The sequence below is a fragment of the Falco rusticolus genome, chromosome 6, assembly GCF_015220075.1.
Source record: "Falco rusticolus isolate bFalRus1 chromosome 6, bFalRus1.pri, whole genome shotgun sequence".
Taxonomy (NCBI): Eukaryota; Metazoa; Chordata; class Aves; order Falconiformes; family Falconidae; genus Falco; species Falco rusticolus.
Genome location: NC_051192.1, coordinates 49,154,314 through 49,176,264, shown reverse-complemented (window position 1 = coordinate 49,176,264; position 21,951 = coordinate 49,154,314). Strand labels below are relative to the sequence as shown.

Genomic DNA, 21,951 nt, shown 5'->3' with positions numbered 1-21,951 from the left:
CTGTTTTGCTTTCTCTCACAATTTTTCCTTGGCCCTTATCCTTTCTGCCCTTCCACACTACCTGTGTGTGTTATATGAATGTGCTCCCTTCATCCCACTTGTTTATACAAGGCTGTACTGGACTACTTACTGCCTTTCCAGCTCTGCTCTCACGGGGCTGCAGGCACAAAGTCTGGCTCAACCCAGCAAAGTTATTTACTGACTACTGTAAAAGGGCAGGCACAGGACAGCTGTTTGGCAGCCTGACTGCTTGTGAAAATGTACACCTTGATTTTGTCGTAGCTTTCAACCAATGTCACCTTTGCGGAAAGAGAAAAATATGAATGTTTGACATTACAGAAAACAAAGGGATTTAAAATATATTTGAAAGCACTAGTTAGCAGCATTTTTCATTTCTTTTCTTTTTTTTTTTTTTTTTAAATCCTGTTACAGCTATGCACCTACCAGTCTCTGGCCTGGGTTCCCAGTGTCTTTCAGGGAAAGGAGAAAACTATCGAGGCAGGATAGCCGTCACCGAATCAGGAAAAGCCTGCCAACCCTGGAACACACAGTTTCCTCACAAACATGGTTGGATTCCTGACAGATATCCCTGCAAGTATGTTGAGCATCATCATTTTTTTAAATACCAAAGAACATAGTTATTCCTTATTGATCCAGATGCAGAGGCAAGAGAAGCACAGGTTTTCCACAGTTATGTTGATAAATTATTTTCTCATCTTTTGTCAGCTCTCATTACTTTTGTTCAGGTCTTGATCTTCATTTTTTTTCTTCATTCCTTTTTTTTTACTAGCTATTTTGTTCTCACATACTTGTCTCACATGTCTCCTCCACATCCCACTGCAGAGCTACAAGTATTTACTACTTTTATGTTTAAAATCTTCTGGCTGTGTTTTGGCACACTTTCAATAAGTTACTTTTCTGAAGGTCTAGGATGCTTCAATACATCTTTATGCTCCAAGGTCAGAGGAGCGGGGTTTGCAGAGCTGGGTAGCTGGGACTGACCAGACTTTTGACTCCGTATTTTCATCCTGTGGGTGTTGAAATGGGTCCTGCAAGTTTTCCTGGGCATGTGAAACCCTGTCCATTATCACAGAGCAGAGAGCAGCATGCACTGGTGCTCATCTGCGCACTCTTCCAGGATCAGTTCATGACACCCAGCCTTGACTGGTTCTTACCATAATAGTCAGGTACACCAATGGTGCTTCTATTTTGAAGTCAGCTTCTACTGCCATATCTTGGCCTCAAAAACCAGAGCAGAATGTGTAAGCATTGGAAAAGTTCTGCATATCATCAGCATTTAAGACTGTAAATTTGAAGGTTGTTGCTTAGTCCCAAAATAGTGGTGCACAAAGTAAATTAATCTCTAAAAAGCATAAATGTGACCACTGAGTTGAGTCCTGCATGCAGTAGTTGTTAATAGTCTTGCACACAACTCTTTTGGATTTTTGTGTGTAAAGCGGATGTTTCTGTTTCAGGGGCTTAGAGGAAAACTACTGTAGAAACCCTGATGGAGAGAAAAGGCCTTGGTGCTACACCATCAACGGCAACGTTCGGTGGGAATATTGTGCCATTCCCCACTGTGATGGGCCAGAACAAGGGATTGCTGGTACAAGTAGTGGAACATACTTGAAATAAGGACTTTAAACTAGTGAGAGATTTATTGTTTCTCATTGTAAATGTGTTAAATCTTTTTTCCAGTCAACCTTGTCATTGTTGTTAATGCAGTTTTTCTGCTTGGCGTGTTACAAAACCTGCCAAATATTGAAAAATTACAGGATGAAAGAGGTTGTTGGGGTTTTTTATTATTATTCCTTTTTTTTCCCAAAGATAGGGCATTTTTAGCAAGTTAATTGAAACATGAAAAACAGGGATAAAAAGATGAAAAAGTGCTCTATAAAATGAAGTCCCATTTTTTGAAAGTAGCCACAAGAGAGGACAGGAGCTTCCAAAGTAATAAAAGTATCTTCTGAAACTTCCATTCATTTTAGCACAAAAAATAACAAGAAAGCCTTAGTGCAATCAAAAGGATAATAGAGAGTATAAAGTTTAAAATAGTGTCCATTTTAGAAATATATTGGGGCAAAATCATTAGCATCTGATCTTTGAGGATTTTTTCGATGAACTTTCTGATTTTTAGTTCAAACATGTTCACATATACCAAAATGAAACTGAGTGGTGATTGCTCCACTGAATGACACCTGACAGATGAGGGTAATCTGTGAAAGTTTTCTAAATATCTTTGGAAATGCCCTTCTGTCCTTCTGCTTTTCATGCTGGCCATGATGCTCTCACTGGATGCTGTCTGTATAAACAAATAATTTGGTTTTGTCATCCTGTGTGTTTGATGCTTTCTTCTGCCTACTCAATAAGAACATAAAATCGTGATGCAACAGACCAGTTTCTGCTGTTTGCTGCAGATGTGCCTGTGCAGGTTCCCCTGCCAGAGGAGTGCTACCAAGGCAGAGGCCAGAGTTATCGTGGCACAGCTTCCATCACTGCATCAGGAAAAAAATGCCAGGCCTGGAACTCCATGTTCCCACACAGGCATGAAAAAACCCCGGACAGATTCCCAGATGCGTATGTTTATCTCACTTTTTGTTGCTTTATCTGACAATGACTATTGCTGCTTATATTATCTTTGCACATCTGTGCTTTAAAACACTGTCAGGGTATGTATCAATAAAAGACAATTTTTCCAAGACACTGAAACATTTTCTGTTACTCTCATTTATAAAAACTGTTTTCTTGTTATTTAAATTCTGAGTAAAATACAGATGTGTCACTTTACTCTTAAATGTGAGCTTCTGTAACCAACCCTGTGAGACTTGTATCCAGAGTCTGGGGATCTGTTGAAATATGCATTTTGTTTATTAATTTGAGACCTCTGTGGTGGCCTTTCTACTTATTTCATCTGGGGACAACACAGCATTTAGGCTGCAAAACACACAGTCAGATATATTATGATTAGAACTACCATTTAAATGTTCTTTGTAGCTGGAATTGGTCAACCAGAATTACATATACTGAATTTTCCCTCTTGGCTGGTCTTCTTCAGACTAACAAAATTGGACCAGCAATGACTTAGAGAGCTAATTGAAATTACTAATGTGCCAGTTTTTAATAGGGTAGGACAGCACCAAGGTATCAGCTGCTAGGAGATCCATCATTGCGTGGTGAATTACAAGTATAAGCAGGAAGGTTGATACTTTCTGTGTTTTTGGGCTTTTTTTATGATGTCACACTAAATAATTTTTTTTTACATTTTCAGTCATATTTTGACATCAAAAATAATGATGTAGTGAAACTGGAACATCCTCAGAGGGGTTGTTTTTCACAAACATTTAAAAAAATTGAAATCAAGCTGTGAAAATGTGTAATCAAGGTGTTCTGACATATCCAGAAAAGAAGCATTTCAATTTTTGTATTCTGTGACAGTGATGTGATTCAGGATGGGGAAATATTCCAACTCTGCAAATTACTTAAGAGAGAAAGAGAAATTCTATTTCCCCCTGCCCCAGCAAGCACAGGCATGGGAGTGGTCCCACTGAATTCAGTAGAAATGTTGGAGGGTGGGGGTGAATCATTTGCATAAGTATTTGTTTGCCATTCTTCTGAATATAAGAAAGAACCCTTTGACATTTTAAAATAAAAATTTTGGGAAAGCATAATTGCCCACCAACAGTATGGATGTTCCTGCGTATTTATTACTAATTCACACATTCACAAAATTGTGTATGCTTATACATATATATTTAGAAATTAAATTATTAGGATATTGGGCATTTATTTAGCTACTCAGCACACTGATACATTACAGCCAGAATTTAAGCCAGTAGTTGAATTTTGTTTCCTTACGCATGAATGTATGCATGACTCTGATGCGTCTGTGAAACACAGCTCCCCACTCATTTCACAGGCATAAATGTGTTTGCTGGTAATAGGATATCTGGCAATAAGTAAAAACTTAATAAATGAATCTATCTCTGTGTAGTACAGATGCACATCTTTTTGGCAAGACATTCCTATGATCATTTTCTGTCTCAGGCAGCATGACTATTGTGTGTATTTTCACAGGGATTTGAGAGACAACTATTGTAGAAACCCAGATGGTGATGAAAGCCCATGGTGTTTCACCACGGACCCCAACATGACATGGGAGTACTGCAATCTCAAGAGGTGTGATGATCATACACAAAAGCCCGCACCAAATGATCCCCCTGCAACAACAGCACAAAACAGTGACCTGACTACTCCCACCACATCTGGTAACAGCTGGCTATAAATGTCACCTCCTGTAGAGTCCGTGGGTAAAGGAAATAGTAATCTATAAAAATTATTCTTCAATAGGGCTGCAACGTAAATCACATCCCTTCTCCAGCTTTCAGAACTGTAGGGTTGAATTTTGAAGCATGTACTCTTTAGTCAGTTCGTATCCTGTAGCCTATATATTTTTAAGGTGCATTCTGTGGGAGATCTTTTTCATTTAGGGGAACGAGGAAAATAGACAAAATTTCTAGCATTTCTGTAGCTGAGTCCTATTGATACTATGATTACAGTGAAAAGTATTATTATAGGAATTTTGCTTGTCCTGTGCTTTATGTTTTCACGAGGTCGACGTTAGCTTGTTGTATTCTTCATAGGCAACCATGTTTTGCACAATGTATGCACCAAGAGAAATGGATTTTTTTCTATCCTGCTTTGTTTCTTCCATAATAGTCCATGTTGGTCAAGGTGGTGTGACTTTTCTGAATTTATGGTGGAACTTTTCACAGATTATTTACTTTGTAAAAGAAGGTGGCAGGGCTGGATAAAAGATACATTCCTAAATGGTGCTGTGTACTCTTTCTCACATGCAGAAGAAGAAAGTACCTGAAGTTAATGTCCTTGGAAGCAAAAGTTGCTCTTTCAGCCTAATGAGCTGTTAACTGAAATACACTTCTCCCATGGAATGTGCTTACTCATACTGACTTAGCAAAAATCCTGGAGTCCTTTCAGATATTTGCAATATGTTACAGAAAATGCTTAGCCTGAAGTTCCTCGAAATTTTTTCCAGTTAAGTTACTCTGTACATCCAGGAAAACATCCATCCTGAAAGACTAAGAGCTCATATCACAGGGCACATTTTTGTCTTTCTGCTGTAGACACTAGGGAGTGTGCTAGTCCTAAAGGTACTTAGTCTGGCTTGTTTCTGCTTATCACCACCACATATAGATTCAAGAGCTAACGATTATTTCCTTTTCCTCTTTTTTCACAGACTGCATTAACGGTAACGGTAAAGACTACCGTGGCACAGTAGCAAAAACTGCAAGAGGCAGAACTTGTCAAGCGTGGAGTTCTCAGAAACCTCATAGCCACAAATATTTCACTCCCGTGACTCATCCAGGAGCAGGCCTGGATAAAAATGTAAACAGCTGCTAATGTCATTGGTGTCATTGAACATTGTCTTCTTTGTCCATGACCCCTCAGTAAACACTTCACGTTCAGTCTTTATAGACCAGGTTAAGCATATCTGGAAGTCACCACGTTGATAGTCCAGACCTATAATAGCACTGAAGAGGGAAGGATGCATTTTATAGTACCTAGGATGTTGGTACCTTAAGCACAGAGGTCGACGCTGACAGGCAAGCAGCACAGAAGAAATCATACAGCACTTCCCTGATTTCTGCAAACCCCAAAGCGATGTCTTTTGCTGTTTGCCACAAACTAAGCAGGCTTCTGGCAAATTCTTGAGGCTGACCTAATTTGCTCACACTGACTTTAGGGGAAGAAGGATTAGGCCAACAATAAATGTTTTAGTGTAAAGCAATTATTCATCCTACTTCAAACTTTATTTCTCATAAGGCCTTAAAAAGCACTAGAGCTAGGATGAGTCTTGGTGGAAGAAGAAAATGACAGCAATTTCATCATATTTTTCAAATTTCACCTAATGGTTTTGAGACACAGGAAAGAGAATTTTCTGATCAGGGGAAATAGAAAGCATCTAACATACAGTGGAATAGTAGTTAGGAGAAAGAATTCAAAGTTTTAGTTTAACACTTTTTTAAAAATCATGCACTTACAGACTTCTTCATTTTCTGGCTAACATTTGGAGTCTTCATTCTCTGTTTTTGTAATTATTACAGTTTTGCAGGAATCCTGATGGAGATGTAAATGGTGTTTGGTGCTTCACAACAGACCCAGAAAAAAAATGGGAGTACTGTGAAATCCCACGCTGCTGTAATTATCCTTAAAGACTTTTCTATCCTCCCTATCTACAACTTGTTATGATAGTTACAAAATGTTTTCAATCCAACCATAAAAAACTGCAGTAAGCAGTAGCTTCAGATTTGAATTTAGGTTTATATGGAAGTTTGACACAATCGGGCACCTCTAACAGTCAGCCAACGTTTAGATAACCTGGTGCTAAGAATCATCATTAAGATTTCATAGGTATCAATGTGTATGCCCTTTATTGTCAGTGAAGCTAAGCACTCTGAGTTGCTAACTCAATTTGAAATATCCAGTGAAACTGTGAAGATAGGCATTTTTTCCCTGGGCTCCTCAAACATAAGAGAGTGATTCCTTGATGTTCATGCTAGCCTTTCCATGCAATATGTGGCAGGACTAATGCCTCAAGAACCTGCTTATATACTTTTCCAGTTAGTTAGGAGCACCAGAGATGACATCTTTTGAAATCCTTTTCATTCTCTGCTGAGTTATTTTTTATTCTGATCTGAATGTTCAAATAATCTGTCCCTAGAATTTTGCCTTTTGTTTGAGGTCGGGAGTGAATTTGGTCCTAGATATTTTACACAGATTTCCTTAACTCTTTTTTTCTATTTTGAGATAGTAAGCAGTGCACTGAGCATGTATAGTGTTTGCTGAAAAACTCAGCAGTGAAAGAGATTTTACCTTTTGTGGTGCCCTGGCAGTGGGCATCAACATACTGTAATCACCAATAATTACAGCTGTAATGTACTGGGAGTGCTGCCTGGTACACCTGGCACTCATCTTGTTTGCTCTTCCCTTCCTTGCCTGCATTTTGACAGGTGGTTGTTGTGTTTGTTTTTTTTTTTTAACATATCTGGCAGGGATATGTAAAGTCTATTTCTTCTTCACCTCATCTATTGTTTTTGTTACGGTAACATCTAGAGGCCATGTCCCTACTCTGTTGGCCAACGTAGAAATACAAAATAGCGAAAAGTGGTCACTCCCTCAGGAGTATGCGATATTCTTCATGCTGGCCAGCTCATGTGTTCCTCTAAGCAGCAATGCATTATAATTGTACATGTTAATTTTGTCAACGAGGCATAAGAGCTGTGCAGTCAAAAAGAATAACGCATGGCATACAAACAACATAACACAGCTGTAAAAACCTGCTCCCTGGAACTGCTGTGGCAGAGCTTCACTTTGAGATCTGATCTCTTTTCGAAACAGTCTTTGAATTATAGATTTTTAAAGTAAGGGGTAGGAGAGCCTTACAGTCTCTTGCCTTTGATTACTTTATTAATTGTCTCATACTGGAACTAACAAATTTAACATCCATAGCACCATATGCGGCTCTGGAAAGAGTTAGTTGGGTCCTTACTGAGCACCCAAGCTCAATCCATTTTAAAAAGTTCTGAGAGATAGGGATTAACAAGAAAGTAAAGTGAGCAGTGTGAGGGCAAAATTGGAGTATTTTAAGATGAGGGGGCAGTGACTCAATTTTATTTATAATCTAGGGATTGGTTTGAACTCAACCAAGGTGTAAACCGTAATGTTTTAAAGGATTTAGAAAATGGTATTATTGTCTGGGCAATAAACTCTTCCATTTTCTTTAGCTTTCTTTCTCGTTCAGCTTCTTCCATTGTCTTTAGCTCCCTTTTCCCTTCAGCTTTCCTACATATTTTCTTTTGGGGATGGGGCTTATTGTAGTTTTAGTTATCTGACTACATCCAAGTACTGACATAGTTAACAATTTCTTCCCAGGTAAATTAGTATTTTGTCATGTCAAATGTGATATATGAGCACCAGATTTAAATGTTCAAGGTAATGATAATATAAGGGAGTCTGAAGGTTCTGATTGTTTCTTTTTCCTTAGTTTCTATTAACCAATGTAAAAAGTGAGAGCCTAAGGAAGATTAAAAAATGTCTTATGCCTTTCTCTTTTCATCTGATTGTGCTGTGGATGGCATTACAGAACTGCTTTAAAATTCTCCATTGTAGCTTTTTTATTCCGTAGCTTCTTCTGAACATGACTGTGGAAAAGTCTCAACAAGGAGTGAGCGAGCCTGTGCACAATATATCATGTGCAACGCATCTCCAGGGTCTTGGCCTTGGCACATCAGCCTCAGGATGAGGTACTGATATTCCAGACTGTATCACCATCTGTGAGCACCAGGGTTTCACAGGGAACAGGCGTTAGAAAGAGACTGACAGGAAACAATGCATATTCTTCCAGAGACTGGCCTTGGTTTCTGTATAAAATGCCTTAACATGTAAAATAAACTTCTTTTTTTTTTTTAATCATAATGTTCACAGATAGCTACTTATTGGGTTATTGATCTCAAATGCCCCACTTTCTCGTGAATCTCTAGAGGGCAAACTTAAACTGCAGACATTAAGTACACCTTTATTTACTGAAATGGGGAAGAAATAATTCCCACTGAGGACAGTGACAGTTAATTGCATTCTGCAGTGGGGGATTTAAGCCCAGGAACATGGCCACAAACATGTATGAATTGATTTTGATCCTCCTTCTTCATCCAGCATCCAATCTAGTTCAAATGTAAAATGATGCTGTGACCACCATAATTGTGTTAAATATCACAGGAAGACCATGATCTTTCAGTATAAAAAAATGATTATGCATAGCATTTCCGCAGTCACAATGACAGTGGCTGAATAGGAGATGAAGAAGTGCTTACAGAAAGGCTAATGAAAAAATGTATAGAGTTCTTGATGGTCACCATAATAAATATTACCCCAAGAGAAGTTAAAAGTCCACAGTAAGGTTTATTTAAATACTAGTCCAAAGCAACTCCACAAATCAGAAGGATGTATCATTTTATTAATTGCTCAACAGGACAAACCCATTATATCAGAAGTAAAATTGTTAGGAAATGTAATTGTTTTTATTAAATTCCTGAAAGCAAGAGCACCCTGTTGCACAAATTTTACCTGGGTGTCAAATTTCTTTTCATGTCCCTCATGTTCTGGAGCAAATAAAGCTTGTCCTTTGAAATTCTGCGTTTGATTTCTCTTGCCATTGGCAAAAGAAAAACTATGACAGGTGAAAGGTTCGAATAAGGAGCATATTGCTAGCTTGCTAATATTTTCGATTGTGCACAACATGGATGGTGGAGAATTGACTATACAGTCTTAAATGAATGTGATTGTCTTCTCTATTCTAGTAACAACATGCACCATTGTGCTGGCACTCTGATACATCCACAGTGGGTCCTTACTGCAGCTCAGTGCTTGCAACAGTGAGTATCCGCCAGAATGAGTGATAGGCATTTCCTAAATAAATCTGTATGATTTGTTATAAATCAACAGAGCAGAAAGATGTACCCAATAGGGCACTTTCTTTACTCCTTATTTCCTGTCTTTCTTGCCAGCAAGCTGATTTTTATTTTCTACTCTTCAGTCAAACAGTAGCAAAGCACAACAGAGGCTACTCCTGTCTGAGCTCTCCCCCTCCCCAAAGGTTGCCAAAGAGGGTGCTAATGATGCGCTCGCACTAATTTCACTTGGAAAACTGTGGCTAGCTGATGATCCTTAGGGCTTTAGGAGTTGTGAACAGTGCAAGAAGGTGCCACATCGTTTACAGCCCATGGGATTTTTCATCATAAAAATCAAACTGTTAAAAAAGCCACATTTTCCTTCTCCCCAAGAATAAATGATAGCATCTATGATCAGAAGAAACCTGACCATCTTGCTAATTGCAGTTCTCCAGGGATATCACTGAATTTTGTATGAGTGGCATTCCTGACTACATGTATGGATGTATAACCCTGCCATTGTAATTTCTTCCAGGCCAACAGAGCCTTCTTCCTACAGGGTGTTTCTTGGGATACAGAATCTCGTTGCATCAGAGCCATCCCTGCAAATACGAAGTGTTCAGAAAGTATTAAAGGAACCGAGTGGAGCAGACATTGCTTTGCTGAAGTTGAACAGGTATCATTTCAGTCCAAGGTTTCCACCCCTAACACCTCTATTCTGAAGTCACAAGTTAGCTTAGCCTGGTGTTAGCTCTCAGGGGTGGTTGTGAGTGGTGCAAGAGAGTATGAGAGTCCCTTCAAGTGTTACCATAAATGTGTTCAAGGGTGAACTCTGAGCATCTCTCCTGCTGAATAACCCCATTGGTATAATCCTTGTGAGCTTTTTACACAGGTTAGGGAAGGCAAGGACTAGTTAGGACGAGAAGGATTGTCATGAGGAATTGCCACCTGCCACCTGCTAAGAAGCAGCACCACTGAAGCAGGGAGGGTGGAGGCAAACCAAAGAAGAGTTGTGTCTGGAGGATCTTCTGCTTGGAGACTTTTCCTGCTCAGCTCTGAGGGCTGTGAGCACCAATTGAAGTTTTGGCCAGGAGGCACCCCACTTCTGCACGGAGCAAGTAGAAGTGTCCAATTTCACTGGCAGTGCTCCAGCACAGGCCACATGCATGTTTCACAAGCTGCAGACTTGGCCAAAACTCAGTAACACTAGATCCTGCTCGTGAAATAGTGAAAACCCCTATGCCTAACTGTAATTGCCTGAAGTCCTTTTCTGTACATTGCTTAGATGTCTGAGCAATCTGCTCCATAATGTGTGCAGTTATTTCAATGTTATTTGTTCCCTTTTAGAATGCTCCTGAAACTTTTCTACTTACTCATAGGTTTCCCTCTTTTTCTATGCTCGCCACACATGGATTAAAGATCATGAAAACCTCATGTTTGACCTGAGAGGACGTTTCTTTTTAAAAATCCACCATACAGCTTTAATGAACTTAGAACAATTTCCATTAAATTTCAGCTCAGGTTCTCTGGTGCCTGATTAATCAAAATCTCACTGACTTCAGGTTAGTAGAAGGAACTCATGCTCCACTGGTTTTACTCTTGCTATGCACATTTGCACGGTAGATACATGCATGCTATAGCACTGTAGTCCGTTTTGCACCAGCAGTACTCACCATCTGAACACATTCTGCATGTGAGATGCCATAAATAACAGATATGGGCACCATATCCCCCAGTTTCTGGCTTAGATCAACTTTGCTTATTTTCGGCTTCATTAACTTCCTTCTTTACATTTGTCTTCAGCTTTCTTCATGGACCTTAGCACTTCCAAATCTTCACTGTTCATAAAACAGATCACCCAAGAAAACATGATGTGAGAAGACTGGTTGCTACTCCTATACCTGTATTTTGTGGCAATAGACAAGACTTCTCAGACAACTGATGCAGGTCTCTGAAGATCTTGACCAAAATCATCCCAAAGGAGGGCTGATCTGTTGAGGAAGACCACTAGTTTTGGTAGAAGTCTAGTCCCAGGTAAATTATGTGTCATGCTCTTGAGAAGATGTGCTCTGTCTAGGACTTTATACTTCCATCTCAATGTCATGTCATCCATACTCTACTACATCTTCTGAGGTCTTGTTTCCTGCTCTCCTGTTCATTTACCTACTCAGACATGAAAGGCCTCTGAGAAGATGCCAGTGTCCACCTGGTGTTCATTGCAATCCCATTCAAAGGCCAGTTCCTTCTGTGCCAACAGGTTTTTTAGGTGTTGTCTCATCTTAGGATGGATGTTAAATTTTCTTGGTGAAGAATAGGAGCATAGGTAGAAACACAGTTAACTTCTTGATGCTGGAGAAGCAGAAACTGCATTGCTGTAGTAATAAAGCAGAAGCTCTACTGCTGTAGTTCAAAACTGTTTGCCAGGCTACTGTCACACCAGCAGGCCAAGTAAGAGCCAGAGTTGCTGCTAGGGCCATACTACCAGTGGAATTAGACCTGAGCTGCTAAGTACAACCTTGAAGATAAAGGTACTAGAGGAGCTAGAAACTTAGAAACTTAGAGAAACCTGGAAACAAAGCAAGCCCCTCACCAATCTGAGCTTTCTCACTTTAATCTCCTCTTGTCTATCAGTTCTCAGGAATTCTTTTGATATAAAAATGGACTTTATTGAAAAGTGAATGAACTAGTTTGGGAAGCTGCAGGACTGATTTTCATTCTTAGAGGGAAAAGAATTCACACAGGATTAATTTAACGGAACCATGTGAGAGTGGAGGTTTGAGATCACCATCTTGGACTTCAGAAGACTGGAGGATAACGTTCAAAATGATCGTGACAGCTCTGGCACAACTGTAGCTTCATCACCCAAGCTGGTTAACATCTCCTACCTTCCTGGACTGCTGTGTTCATGTTTCATACAGATTTTTGTGTTGGAGAGATCTTTATTGTAAGATGGATCAAATTCTGTTCCCTTTGGTCTCTCATTCTCTTGAATTTTCTTGGGGCCAATGGCCCTGGCATGACTTGGTTAGGAACAGGAGGATTTATTTGCCTTTAATTGGATATTGAAGATCTTACTAGCTATCACATCACATACTTTGAAAATCATTCTGGGCCTGGAAAGAGATTATAATGGTTCATTTTACCCTGACTGAACACCTGGAGTTCATTCAGGTCCTTTTACTTTCTTTAACAATCAGAACTAAACTTTACATGGTAGGTTCTTGGCAGTGGTAGATCTCATTTAACAGCTTGTTCAGATTTACTTTCACTGTTTGCACTTGTCTGACTCCTAGGGTGATATACCTTCCAGAAGCCACCTTATCTTTTCACATCTACATCTGAAAGTCAACAAGGGATCAAACAGTCCAAAGCAAAGACCTCCCTATGCAATGTTTTCATCTTCTGCAGAACTGCTTCCCAGGGCCCTGCCCCCTCCATATCAAGCTTTATTCCAGTGCTGAAGCCTCCAGGCACAATGTTGTGATGCTTAAGAGATTTATATTGGTATTTACTTTATTGATGTGCTAGACTTAGTAATGTGTGAGATACTGCATGATGACACCCACAGTTGTATCACCCACATAACCAGAGGAGAAAGGAATTTTCTGCAACTTCAACTGTGTCTGCTTATTTACTCAGTCATCCATCCTTTCCTCCTCCTGCGAAGTCACTGAAAATGTCCACAACCACTGAGGCAGAGACAATCTGAGATGTCAGGCTCACACCACACGCAAGGGCTGCTGAGAGCTGGGATTGGTCTTGTGCATGTTCCTATACACACCAGAGTTAACCAGAGATCAGCGCTCTAGCACCATGCTGCAAACACCCTTGCACTGTGACTGCCCACAAACACATCCCAGAGACTTTCAGTTGCTAAGAACATCTTTTTTTCACTGACTAGTCACCATTTTACAACCACCTACACAACACCATCAGCTTCTCCACCCTTCTCCACGCCATTTCCATGCAGAGCCTTCTGAGTATGAAGACTGAACAAGCTGATGGTAATTTTTCTAAGGATCTTTTAATTACTCTTTCTTTGTTTTTCAGTCCTGTGACAATTAATGACCATGTAAAACCAGTTTGTCTGCCTGAAACCAGTCTGATGATAGGAAGAAATGCAGTATGTTTTCTAACTGCCTGGGGGAAAAAAAGAGGTAAAGTATATTTGGTATGGTTAAAAACTTAGAAATGTTTTCAAATCCTATCCCAAAATATGTGCACTCATGGGAACACACATTTTACTGAAGATTTAACTAGGTCATAGGTTTACCAGGCAATGTTATTCCTTCTATTTCTTTCTCTCAGAGCTTTATTTTTCCCCCTCATTGCTCACATAAACTTGATTCATTAAACCACAGAAAAGAGAGAGGAGAATTGGACTCAAGACTTTACCACCTTTTATCTCTCTCTATTTTGATCTTTCTTCAGCTTAGGTATGCACTGTATTTGCACAAATGTTGTGGTTTAAATCCAGCCCGTAATTAAGTACCATGCAGCCACTTGCTTACTCCCCCCTCACCCAGAGGAATAGGGAGGAGTATCAGAAAGGAATGTAAAACTCAAGGGTTGAGATAAGAACAATTTAATAATTGAAATAAAATAAACCCAAAAGAACATTATTATTATTATTATTAATAATAATAATAATAGTAATAGTAATAGTAACAACAACAACAGCTATAATGAAAAGGAGGGGGAAGGAAAGAGGAATGAAATCCAAAGGGAAGGGAGAAAAGAAACCAAGTGATGCACAGTACAGCTGCTCAGCACCTGCTGACTGATGCCCAGCCAGTCCCTGAGCAATGATCGGCAGGCCCCAGCCAACCCCCTCGCCCCAGGTTATATACTCAGCATGACATCCCATGGTATTGAATATCCCTTTGGCCAGCTGGGGTCAGCTGTCCCGGCTGTGTCCCCTCCCAATTCCCCGTGCCCCTCCAGCCCTCTCGCTGGCAGGGCCCCAGAACCTGGAAAGTCCTTGACTGAGTATAAACATGACCCAGCAACAGCCAAACCCATCAGTGTGCCACCAACAGCGTCCTCACACCAAATCCAAAACACAGCTCTGCACCAGCTTCTAAGAAGAAAACTAGCTCTGTCCCAGCCAAAAGCAGGACAAGAAATAATGATAATACTCCAATAGTGCCCCTGCTTTTAATTTTGATCTTCAGATATACATTTTTTTAACATCTGAATGAAACTTACGTTTGCTGTCCTATAGTCTAAACATTATTGTCTGCATAGACTTCTGCAGGGTCCTACATTGACTCCAGACTGATAGTATATATGGGCAAGCACCAGTCTTAAGACCTTGTATCTAAGATAAGATGGCATCCCGGGAACTGTGAAGCCTTTGAGTCAGAGCTTGCTCAGATCCAGGCACCTTTGGGGCACAGGCAAAATGAGTTCAAGCTGAAGGGTTTTAATTGTCACCTGAGTTTTGTTCACAGTCTAGCATTAGAAACAGACCATGGGGTTTCCTGCTGCCCAGCTCTCACTCCACTTATGCTGTGGGTTGAGAAACACAGCCCTCTTTGACCAGCTTTTGCTGCAGTAGGAGGCAATTCCTCATCCTTGCAGCTCCTAGCAATGATGCTGGCATCTGCTCTCATTCAGGCTCAGCTCCCACGTACACATTTTTGGCCTTCCAGAGCTACACGCAAGGGATGCCTTTCCACCTCATTTGCCAGACAGCACCTTATTAATACTCCATCTGTAAAATGAAGCCAATTGATTTTTCTTCATGTGTGCATCCACAGAATTAAAAAAAAAAAAAAAGAACAGAACATGTCCCTATCTCTGAGTTTCGCCATAAAAACCTTCCACATAGATTGCAGTGCCTTTTCTGCCTTCTCGTGTCATTTAATTACAAAATCGATGCTATGAAAATAATGCTTAAGAATAATCACTCTACTATTAGTGTAACTCATCAGCATTATCAAGTAACGCTTTTCTCCAGCATAGACAGTATTCACTGGCTTTTCACCTTTTTTCCCTTTCATACCTTGCATATTTTTCTTTTTGTTCAGCTTGCCACACGGTGGCAGCTACTTCCTATGTTCTAGTGATCACAGCCACTGAAAAATGGTACAGGCTGGATTTCTTCTGGAAGCACGTTAGGATGGGAAAATCAACAGACCATTGTTGCATTTAGGCAGTGGGAAGGAGGGTCCTGCCATCTCGCGCAACTAGTTCATGAAATCAGCAGGCGAGGGCGAGCAGAGCCAGAGCCAAATGTCTAAATGAACTGTTTTGGGAAAATGCAACCTTGACTTAAGGAAAATCCTCCTGGAAAACACTTCAGGCTGGAAAGAGTTCAAATTAATGTAAAGTAAATCCATGCAAACTTTTTCCCCCCTGAAACAAGCCATTGCTACGGCACCATGATGATAGCCTACAAACTGACACAAGCGATCAGAATACTAAGCATCTGTTTTTATTTATTTATTAATATTTTGCAAAGAAGAATAATCTCTGCATGTTGATGGTAGGCATGATACAAGTACAAAATTGCTGATAGATTTAACAAGGTCCTTCAAAGGAGCTCAGACGCTATAGTAGAGCTGGGGACAGATCCCAGTCCTCTCATTACTGAGGCTTCACCAGATCACAATGACCATGATGCCATTTATAACTGTTATGTTTTCTTGGTTGTTCATAAAGGTACTGATACAGACAACAGATTAAAAGATGTTGAATTCCCTGTGCTTGAAAACAGAATATGTAATCGCCCTGAATTTCTGAATGGAAGTGTCAAAAATAATGAATTTTGTGGTGGATTTACTTTTGGAAGCATAGATAACTGTGAGGTAAGAATAATCTAGCTTGGAGTGTAAGCGGGTCAAGTGACAATTTGTACTTTCAAGGCTCAGAAATAGCTTAAGCAACTCAAGGCTTCTGCATGAAGCTTACCCAGTCAACCAGAACAGCAGGGAAATTGTGTCAGGTAATTCTGCCTTCCTTTCAGAACTGCATGCTGACGTACCCTACTTATAGCAGCCTAGTGTTGTGAATACCCCGCCTCACCTGAAATAAAGCCTGAAATATGCTACCTGCACTCCCCTCTGCTCCTAGAGACAGAGGGGAAACGAGTGACTGTTTCTGATGCAGCCTGGAGTTGTACCACATGTTTATTTAATCCCTTGATTATTTAATCCCTTGATAATGCTTCCAGTTTTCTAATTTTTGCAAGTAGACAAAAATACTTTTAAAATGTGGTTTTCTTAATGGAGGCTATCATGTTGGGAGCTTTTGAATAAAAAGATGGCAGCTACTTGGCGACAGAGTGAGAAAGCAAATGCTGGTCTGTCTGAGCAGGTATTCAAGACTGCCGGTGCGAATGATATCTTTGAGAGTGTGTACAGTGCATTCATGGATAGGCTCACACATCGCTGGACATAGGTATTCATATCCTGCCCCATGCCTGGATTTTAAGGCATTAAAACATTAAAAACATTAAAACAATTAAGTTCATTTTGTCCAGGATGAGGTAGGTCAGAGGATGTGGAAAATTAAGAACTTCCTTTTTGTGTGTGTAATTGGCCTCACAGTGATCTGGGGATGTTTCCACATCCATGATTGGTAGATCTTCAGACCAAGGGAATGGCCTGGGTGCTAGGAAACAATTCTTCCCCCCACCCCCCCCCCTAGTTTTTTTACTCCAGCAGGTCTAACAAAACACTCTCCCTCTCTACAGCCCTTGCCTCAGTCATATATTGAGGCTTTCGGAGTTACCACAATATTATTCTTGCCAGTATTTTACTGTTTGCATGTCTAGTGTCTCTAGAGGAGTCACTTTATTATCTCTTCTTCCTAGGCTGAAGCTGGAGGGCCTCTGGTCTGCGAAGATAAGGACAGATTTGTCCAATATGGAGTCACCTCTTGGGGACTGGACTGTACCCAACCATCAAAGCCTGTTTTTGTCAGAATTCCTAGTTTTGTTTCCTGGATCAAGAATGCAATGGCAGCCCACTGAATCTGGATACAAGCTAGCTTTTCTGGAAAGCAGTCCCTGTGTCAGAAATATTGCAAGGATGGTTTTAAAATTTTAATAATTCATAAGAAACTGAAATAAATTTCATTACTGGCTGAGCATAAGTAGCTATTGCAATAGCCAAGTTGACCAGTTATTACTGTCTGTCAGTGTGTGTGTGTGTGTTGTGCCTGGGTAAATCAACCATGTCACATGTGGCAGCAGCTTGGGGGTTCCTACTTCACCCCTCTCTTTTGAGATGTGCTCCAGCTCATGAAAATGGCTTCCTCTTTGTTCAGACACCTGCTTTCCTCCTCCGTACATGCAAGCAGCTGGCCTATCTCTGTGTAGAAGTTCTTCCCTGTGCAAGAAACTTTATCCCAAATCAGGCCTGTCCCTATACCCATTGCTGGCATCTGCTTCCCCTCCTGTTGCTGCTCCAGGAATAAGAAGGTAACAGCCAAACCCAGCTGCTGCCTTGGGTAAGAATAGGCCAAGTTGGGCTGTGCCTGTGCTGCTGGGAGCTCAGTGAAGGCCTCGAGGGGTTGCTTCTTCCTGGGACTAATTACCCCCACTCTCGCCACCCAAGCAGAGCTTTGTGCTGCACCATGCAATCATCTGACCTTCCTAGGTTAGATGTTTGCATGGAAAAAAACCCCATCCACTCAAGCAGGCAAAGTGATGCGTGGTACAGTTAACATGTTTGTGAGGCGCTTGCACAGAAATCCTGCTCTCACTTGTGACACCAGCAGTTCAGCCCTGACAGAGTTCAGAAATTAATATAAACTGTTCTTTCAGTTTATTTCCAGAAGAGGCAAGGTTGTCTCAGAGGGCTGGACAAGTGAATATGGGTGCCAGTGCACTGGTGCTTGCCTTATTGGGCTTGGCAGCTTGTGCTGCTGTGCGCTCTGGAGGTGGAGAAAGAACGGGCACCCCCAGGTTAGTGAAGCCTCCCAGAGCCAAGGAACGTAGCCTCTTGCCTCCCTGATGTACCTGATGGGAGAAAAGGACTCCTATCGAAGCTATCAGGAAAAGGTGGATGAGAGAAAGGCTCTTCAAGTTGTACTGACATGGCCAAAGGAAATTGCTGAGTAGGACATCTTCCAGTAGCATCAGAAATCAACAGAAAGCCACCTGTCCCATTGACTCCAAGTCAGTTACCAAAGCTAGTTTCAGCTGTTGTTCCAATTTTGTTCCAATCACTTCAAAACATATCACTTCCAAACAGTATATGTATTGACCCAACAGCAGAAGAAATGCACACCCCCTATGGACCTGTAATCTGAACATGGATTTCTGCATTTTTTCAGTCTTCCAGTTCTATGCCTGATTTAAAGTATATTATAAATCTGTATCTAGTATTTAGATACTTTATTACTGCTATAAAAAAACTCTACAGAGATCAGGGTCTATAAACTAACTTGTTTTGGGATTTTTTAAAAAGCTAGACTGAAAAAAAAATAATTTGCAGACTCCTTACTCACTCCTTGATCTCTAATAATTCTTTATGGTTTCCATTATGACCCACTCATCAATTTCCTTTGCTCATCATGATACTGCTTGAATATCTGTTCTTTAACCCAGTCTTTCTTGACAGCTTTTTCTTAGATTCCTTCCGGATCCTAAATATTGTCTCCCTCTCCAAGCTACTGCTCTCCTTCCACCCAGTCTTCCCTTGCTTGTGTACCCCCACTGCAGCCATAAGAACAGGCCACCTTTCAAAGGACATGGCCTTTAGCACGGAGTTTCCCACACTATCACAGACCTCTGCACTCTGACCCAGAAGAGCTGGAGATGGTGGCGAGTATCTTCCACTTTTTCCTTTGTGATCAGCTGAACACGTAACAGGCTGTTACAGGTGACCCTGTTTCAGGCTACAATCACTTCTGCCACCTCACTTAAACCACCAGTGATGCAGGGTTGGAGAAAAAATTGAAGTGTGAACTTAAAAACAGCTCCTTTTGCTCTGACACCAATATAATACATTCTCTAGTTGCACAAGCTTTCTGCTCAAGCATAGTACTCAGAGTGTCTCCCTAGCTGTCCTGCAGTAATACAGCCTCAAAGGCTTTTCTGGAGTTGTGTGCTCAGTCAACTTGGATACTTTCAGAACCTCTTGAGCACAATGTTTCCTGAAGCACATGAAAGGTTTGTTGCTGTTCTGTACTTGTTTTCTATACCCCATGCACTGCTGCTTTTGCAAATTCTGCCAGAAGTGCTGTTCCTCCTGTGTAATAACTGGCCAGACCTAGAAATTGTTCCTGCTTCTCTTGGTGCCTGCAAGCCATTCTTCAGTTCCTACAGGCATTGCCTAATGGAAATTTCAGGTATTTGATACCGTCTTTTGCTAGTAGATACCGAATTGTGCCTGCTGGGGGTCTGCCAGCCTAAGCGATAAGCTCCCTGCAGAGGTTTTGTACTGTCTGCCCATAACTCACAGGCTGCAGCAGCCCAGCTGTGTGCAGCTGCATACTCCTCATGCAACCCAACAGCCCGGCACATTTGGCACTGAAATGCTGCTGCTGTCTCATGTAAACCAAAGGTTATTGTTCTTAATTTCAAGGTCTAAAAAAGGTTATTGTCCCCAGATGCTCTTGTCAGCCTGTCTCTCAGTGCTATTTGGTTAGATCTGGGTGACTGTCAGTGTAGCTCTCCCTGGACACTTTACTAAATACGACAATTCTCATGTGGTTATACATCACATTTGGGAATCAGGTTTCTTTCCCAGAAATCCATGCGGTTCATTAGCAGTCCGTCTTCTTGCTACAAGATGTTTTCAGGGACTGAAGGCTCTCTTTGGACTTCACTTTACCACATTCTCTGAATTTTCTGTCTTGGTTCCACACTTATTTGAGTCTTTTCTGGGTGTCATTTTGTGACTTGGGGTTGGGTTTTTTAGCTTTTATGAGAATACAACCTGAAGATCCTGCATTATTTTCTCCAGCTGAGAAAATGACTGTGGTTTTAGCTGTTCTCTTGCAGGATGGGAATTCTTGATTTACTATCAGTCATCTGTCCTGGTTTTGGCACACAGTGATACAATACTTCTGGCAAGTCTTCTTGCATTTTCCAGTCTTTTGGTGTGTCTAAATAACAAAACTATTTTTACATTTATAATGCAACTCAATACTACTTACAGTACCTTCTTATTCTGTCACACATGCAAATGTACCACGGGATTTTTTTGTCTTCCTGGACCTTAAGCCTGTAGACAACTGCAGCACTTCAAATCTTTCTGAGTGCTAGAGAAGCATTTTCTTCAAGAAGATACCTTATGCAAGATGTTGCAAGACTAATGGGCAGTTTGCAACTAGGGAAGATGTTGCAGACTTTGAAAACAAGTTAGAAAAATAAGTTATGAAGGTAAATCCAGTAGTTCACAGCATCATCTGTTCAAGTTTTCATCCCACTTTCATCTGCCTTCCACCTCATTGTTTGTGATGAACCTTATATTTCTGCACTTCCTTTGGCAAAAATAGAACATGATATCCTACAGTCTTTTGGACACATAGCATATCCTTCAGAAAAGCACTTTAAGTAAAAATATAATAGGAGCAATTTATAAAGCTGATCAGCAAATTTTCCATGATTTCTAATGCAAAATTTCTTGATCTTACCCCAGATGTTTACACGAGAGTCAGGGGGCAGGGGGAAACCAAACAACTTTTCCAGTGCTGCTTCCAGCAACTGCAAGCTGTGGAGTATAACGGCAAGGTCTTTTTGCATAGGAACATAAAAATGATTAAAGAATAAAGGATTTTTATACAACATCTATCAAACTGGAACAATCATAAACACTTTTATAAACTGCTTGTAAACAAAGAAGGTATTGTACGTTATATTCACACATACAAACGCACTCACACACACTGCCAAAATATTAAACTGAATCTGAGGTGATATTCTCATCTCACTGGCGTATTGTTGAAAATCTCATTGTCTCAAGTATTTTGAATTGATCCCATTCCACACAGCCTTGAACAGAGTATAACATCATTTGTTGCCTTGCTCTTCTAGCATTTTGTTTCAATAAGATTAAACTGGTTAGAACACCCTTCCTTTATGCAAATTAATGAGTCAAGAACAAATATGGAAATAAACCTACAACTAAGTGACAAGTAGAAACTTAACTGGCAATTTCAATATATACATTGTGTGGAAAATAGAGGTTGCTTGTCCCTCTTTTCTGAAATTGTCATAGAAGCAAGAGCTATAAACATCCATGTCATTTCAGTGGCATTTCTAGACAGCTGATTTCATCATTAGCTGGAACCATCAGTAAACAATACACTGCTGCTGAGATAATTTTCTGTAACTGTGTAAGTGTGTAGAAAAATACCAGAACAGCACCTTACAAGTAGCGGGCATTTGCTGGGGTCTTTGAAGGCACTTGGGCAATTGGTTAAAGTGCAAAATCTCTCCACACATTCTCTCCTCTGCTTTTCTAACTAGAAGTAGAATAGTGGTAATGCTTCTTCTCTTCATATTTTCTTCCCCATTCTGCTGCTCTCG

At 40.6% G+C, this 21,951-nt stretch overlaps 1 protein-coding gene across 2 annotated transcripts in view; it reads left to right on the top strand.

Annotated features, from left to right (window-relative positions):
• Positions 1-17,596, top strand: part of LOC119149609 (plasminogen-like) — a 29,247-nt gene extending 11,651 nt beyond the window's left edge. The window contains exons 8-19 of one of the 2 annotated variants that reach the window (XM_037391033.1): positions 433-595; positions 1,476-1,606; positions 2,418-2,577; positions 4,075-4,265; positions 5,255-5,403; positions 6,123-6,216; positions 8,204-8,321; positions 9,375-9,449; positions 10,000-10,140; positions 13,515-13,621; positions 16,131-16,276; positions 17,284-17,596. In XM_037391033.1, the coding sequence (XP_037246930.1) occupies positions 433-595; positions 1,476-1,606; positions 2,418-2,577; positions 4,075-4,265; positions 5,255-5,403; positions 6,123-6,216; positions 8,204-8,321; positions 9,375-9,449; positions 10,000-10,140; positions 13,515-13,621; positions 16,131-16,276; positions 17,284-17,442 (1,634 nt within the window). In that variant the 3' untranslated portion in view covers positions 17,443-17,596. Of the gene's footprint in view, positions 1-432; positions 596-1,475; positions 1,607-2,417; positions 2,578-4,074; positions 4,266-5,254; positions 5,404-6,122; positions 6,217-8,203; positions 8,322-9,374; positions 9,450-9,999; positions 10,141-11,267; positions 11,490-13,514; positions 13,622-16,130; positions 16,277-17,283 lie in introns of those variants that run through there. The other variant, XM_037391034.1, reaches the window with a different exon arrangement.
• Positions 17,597-21,951: the final 4,355 nt, after the last annotated feature.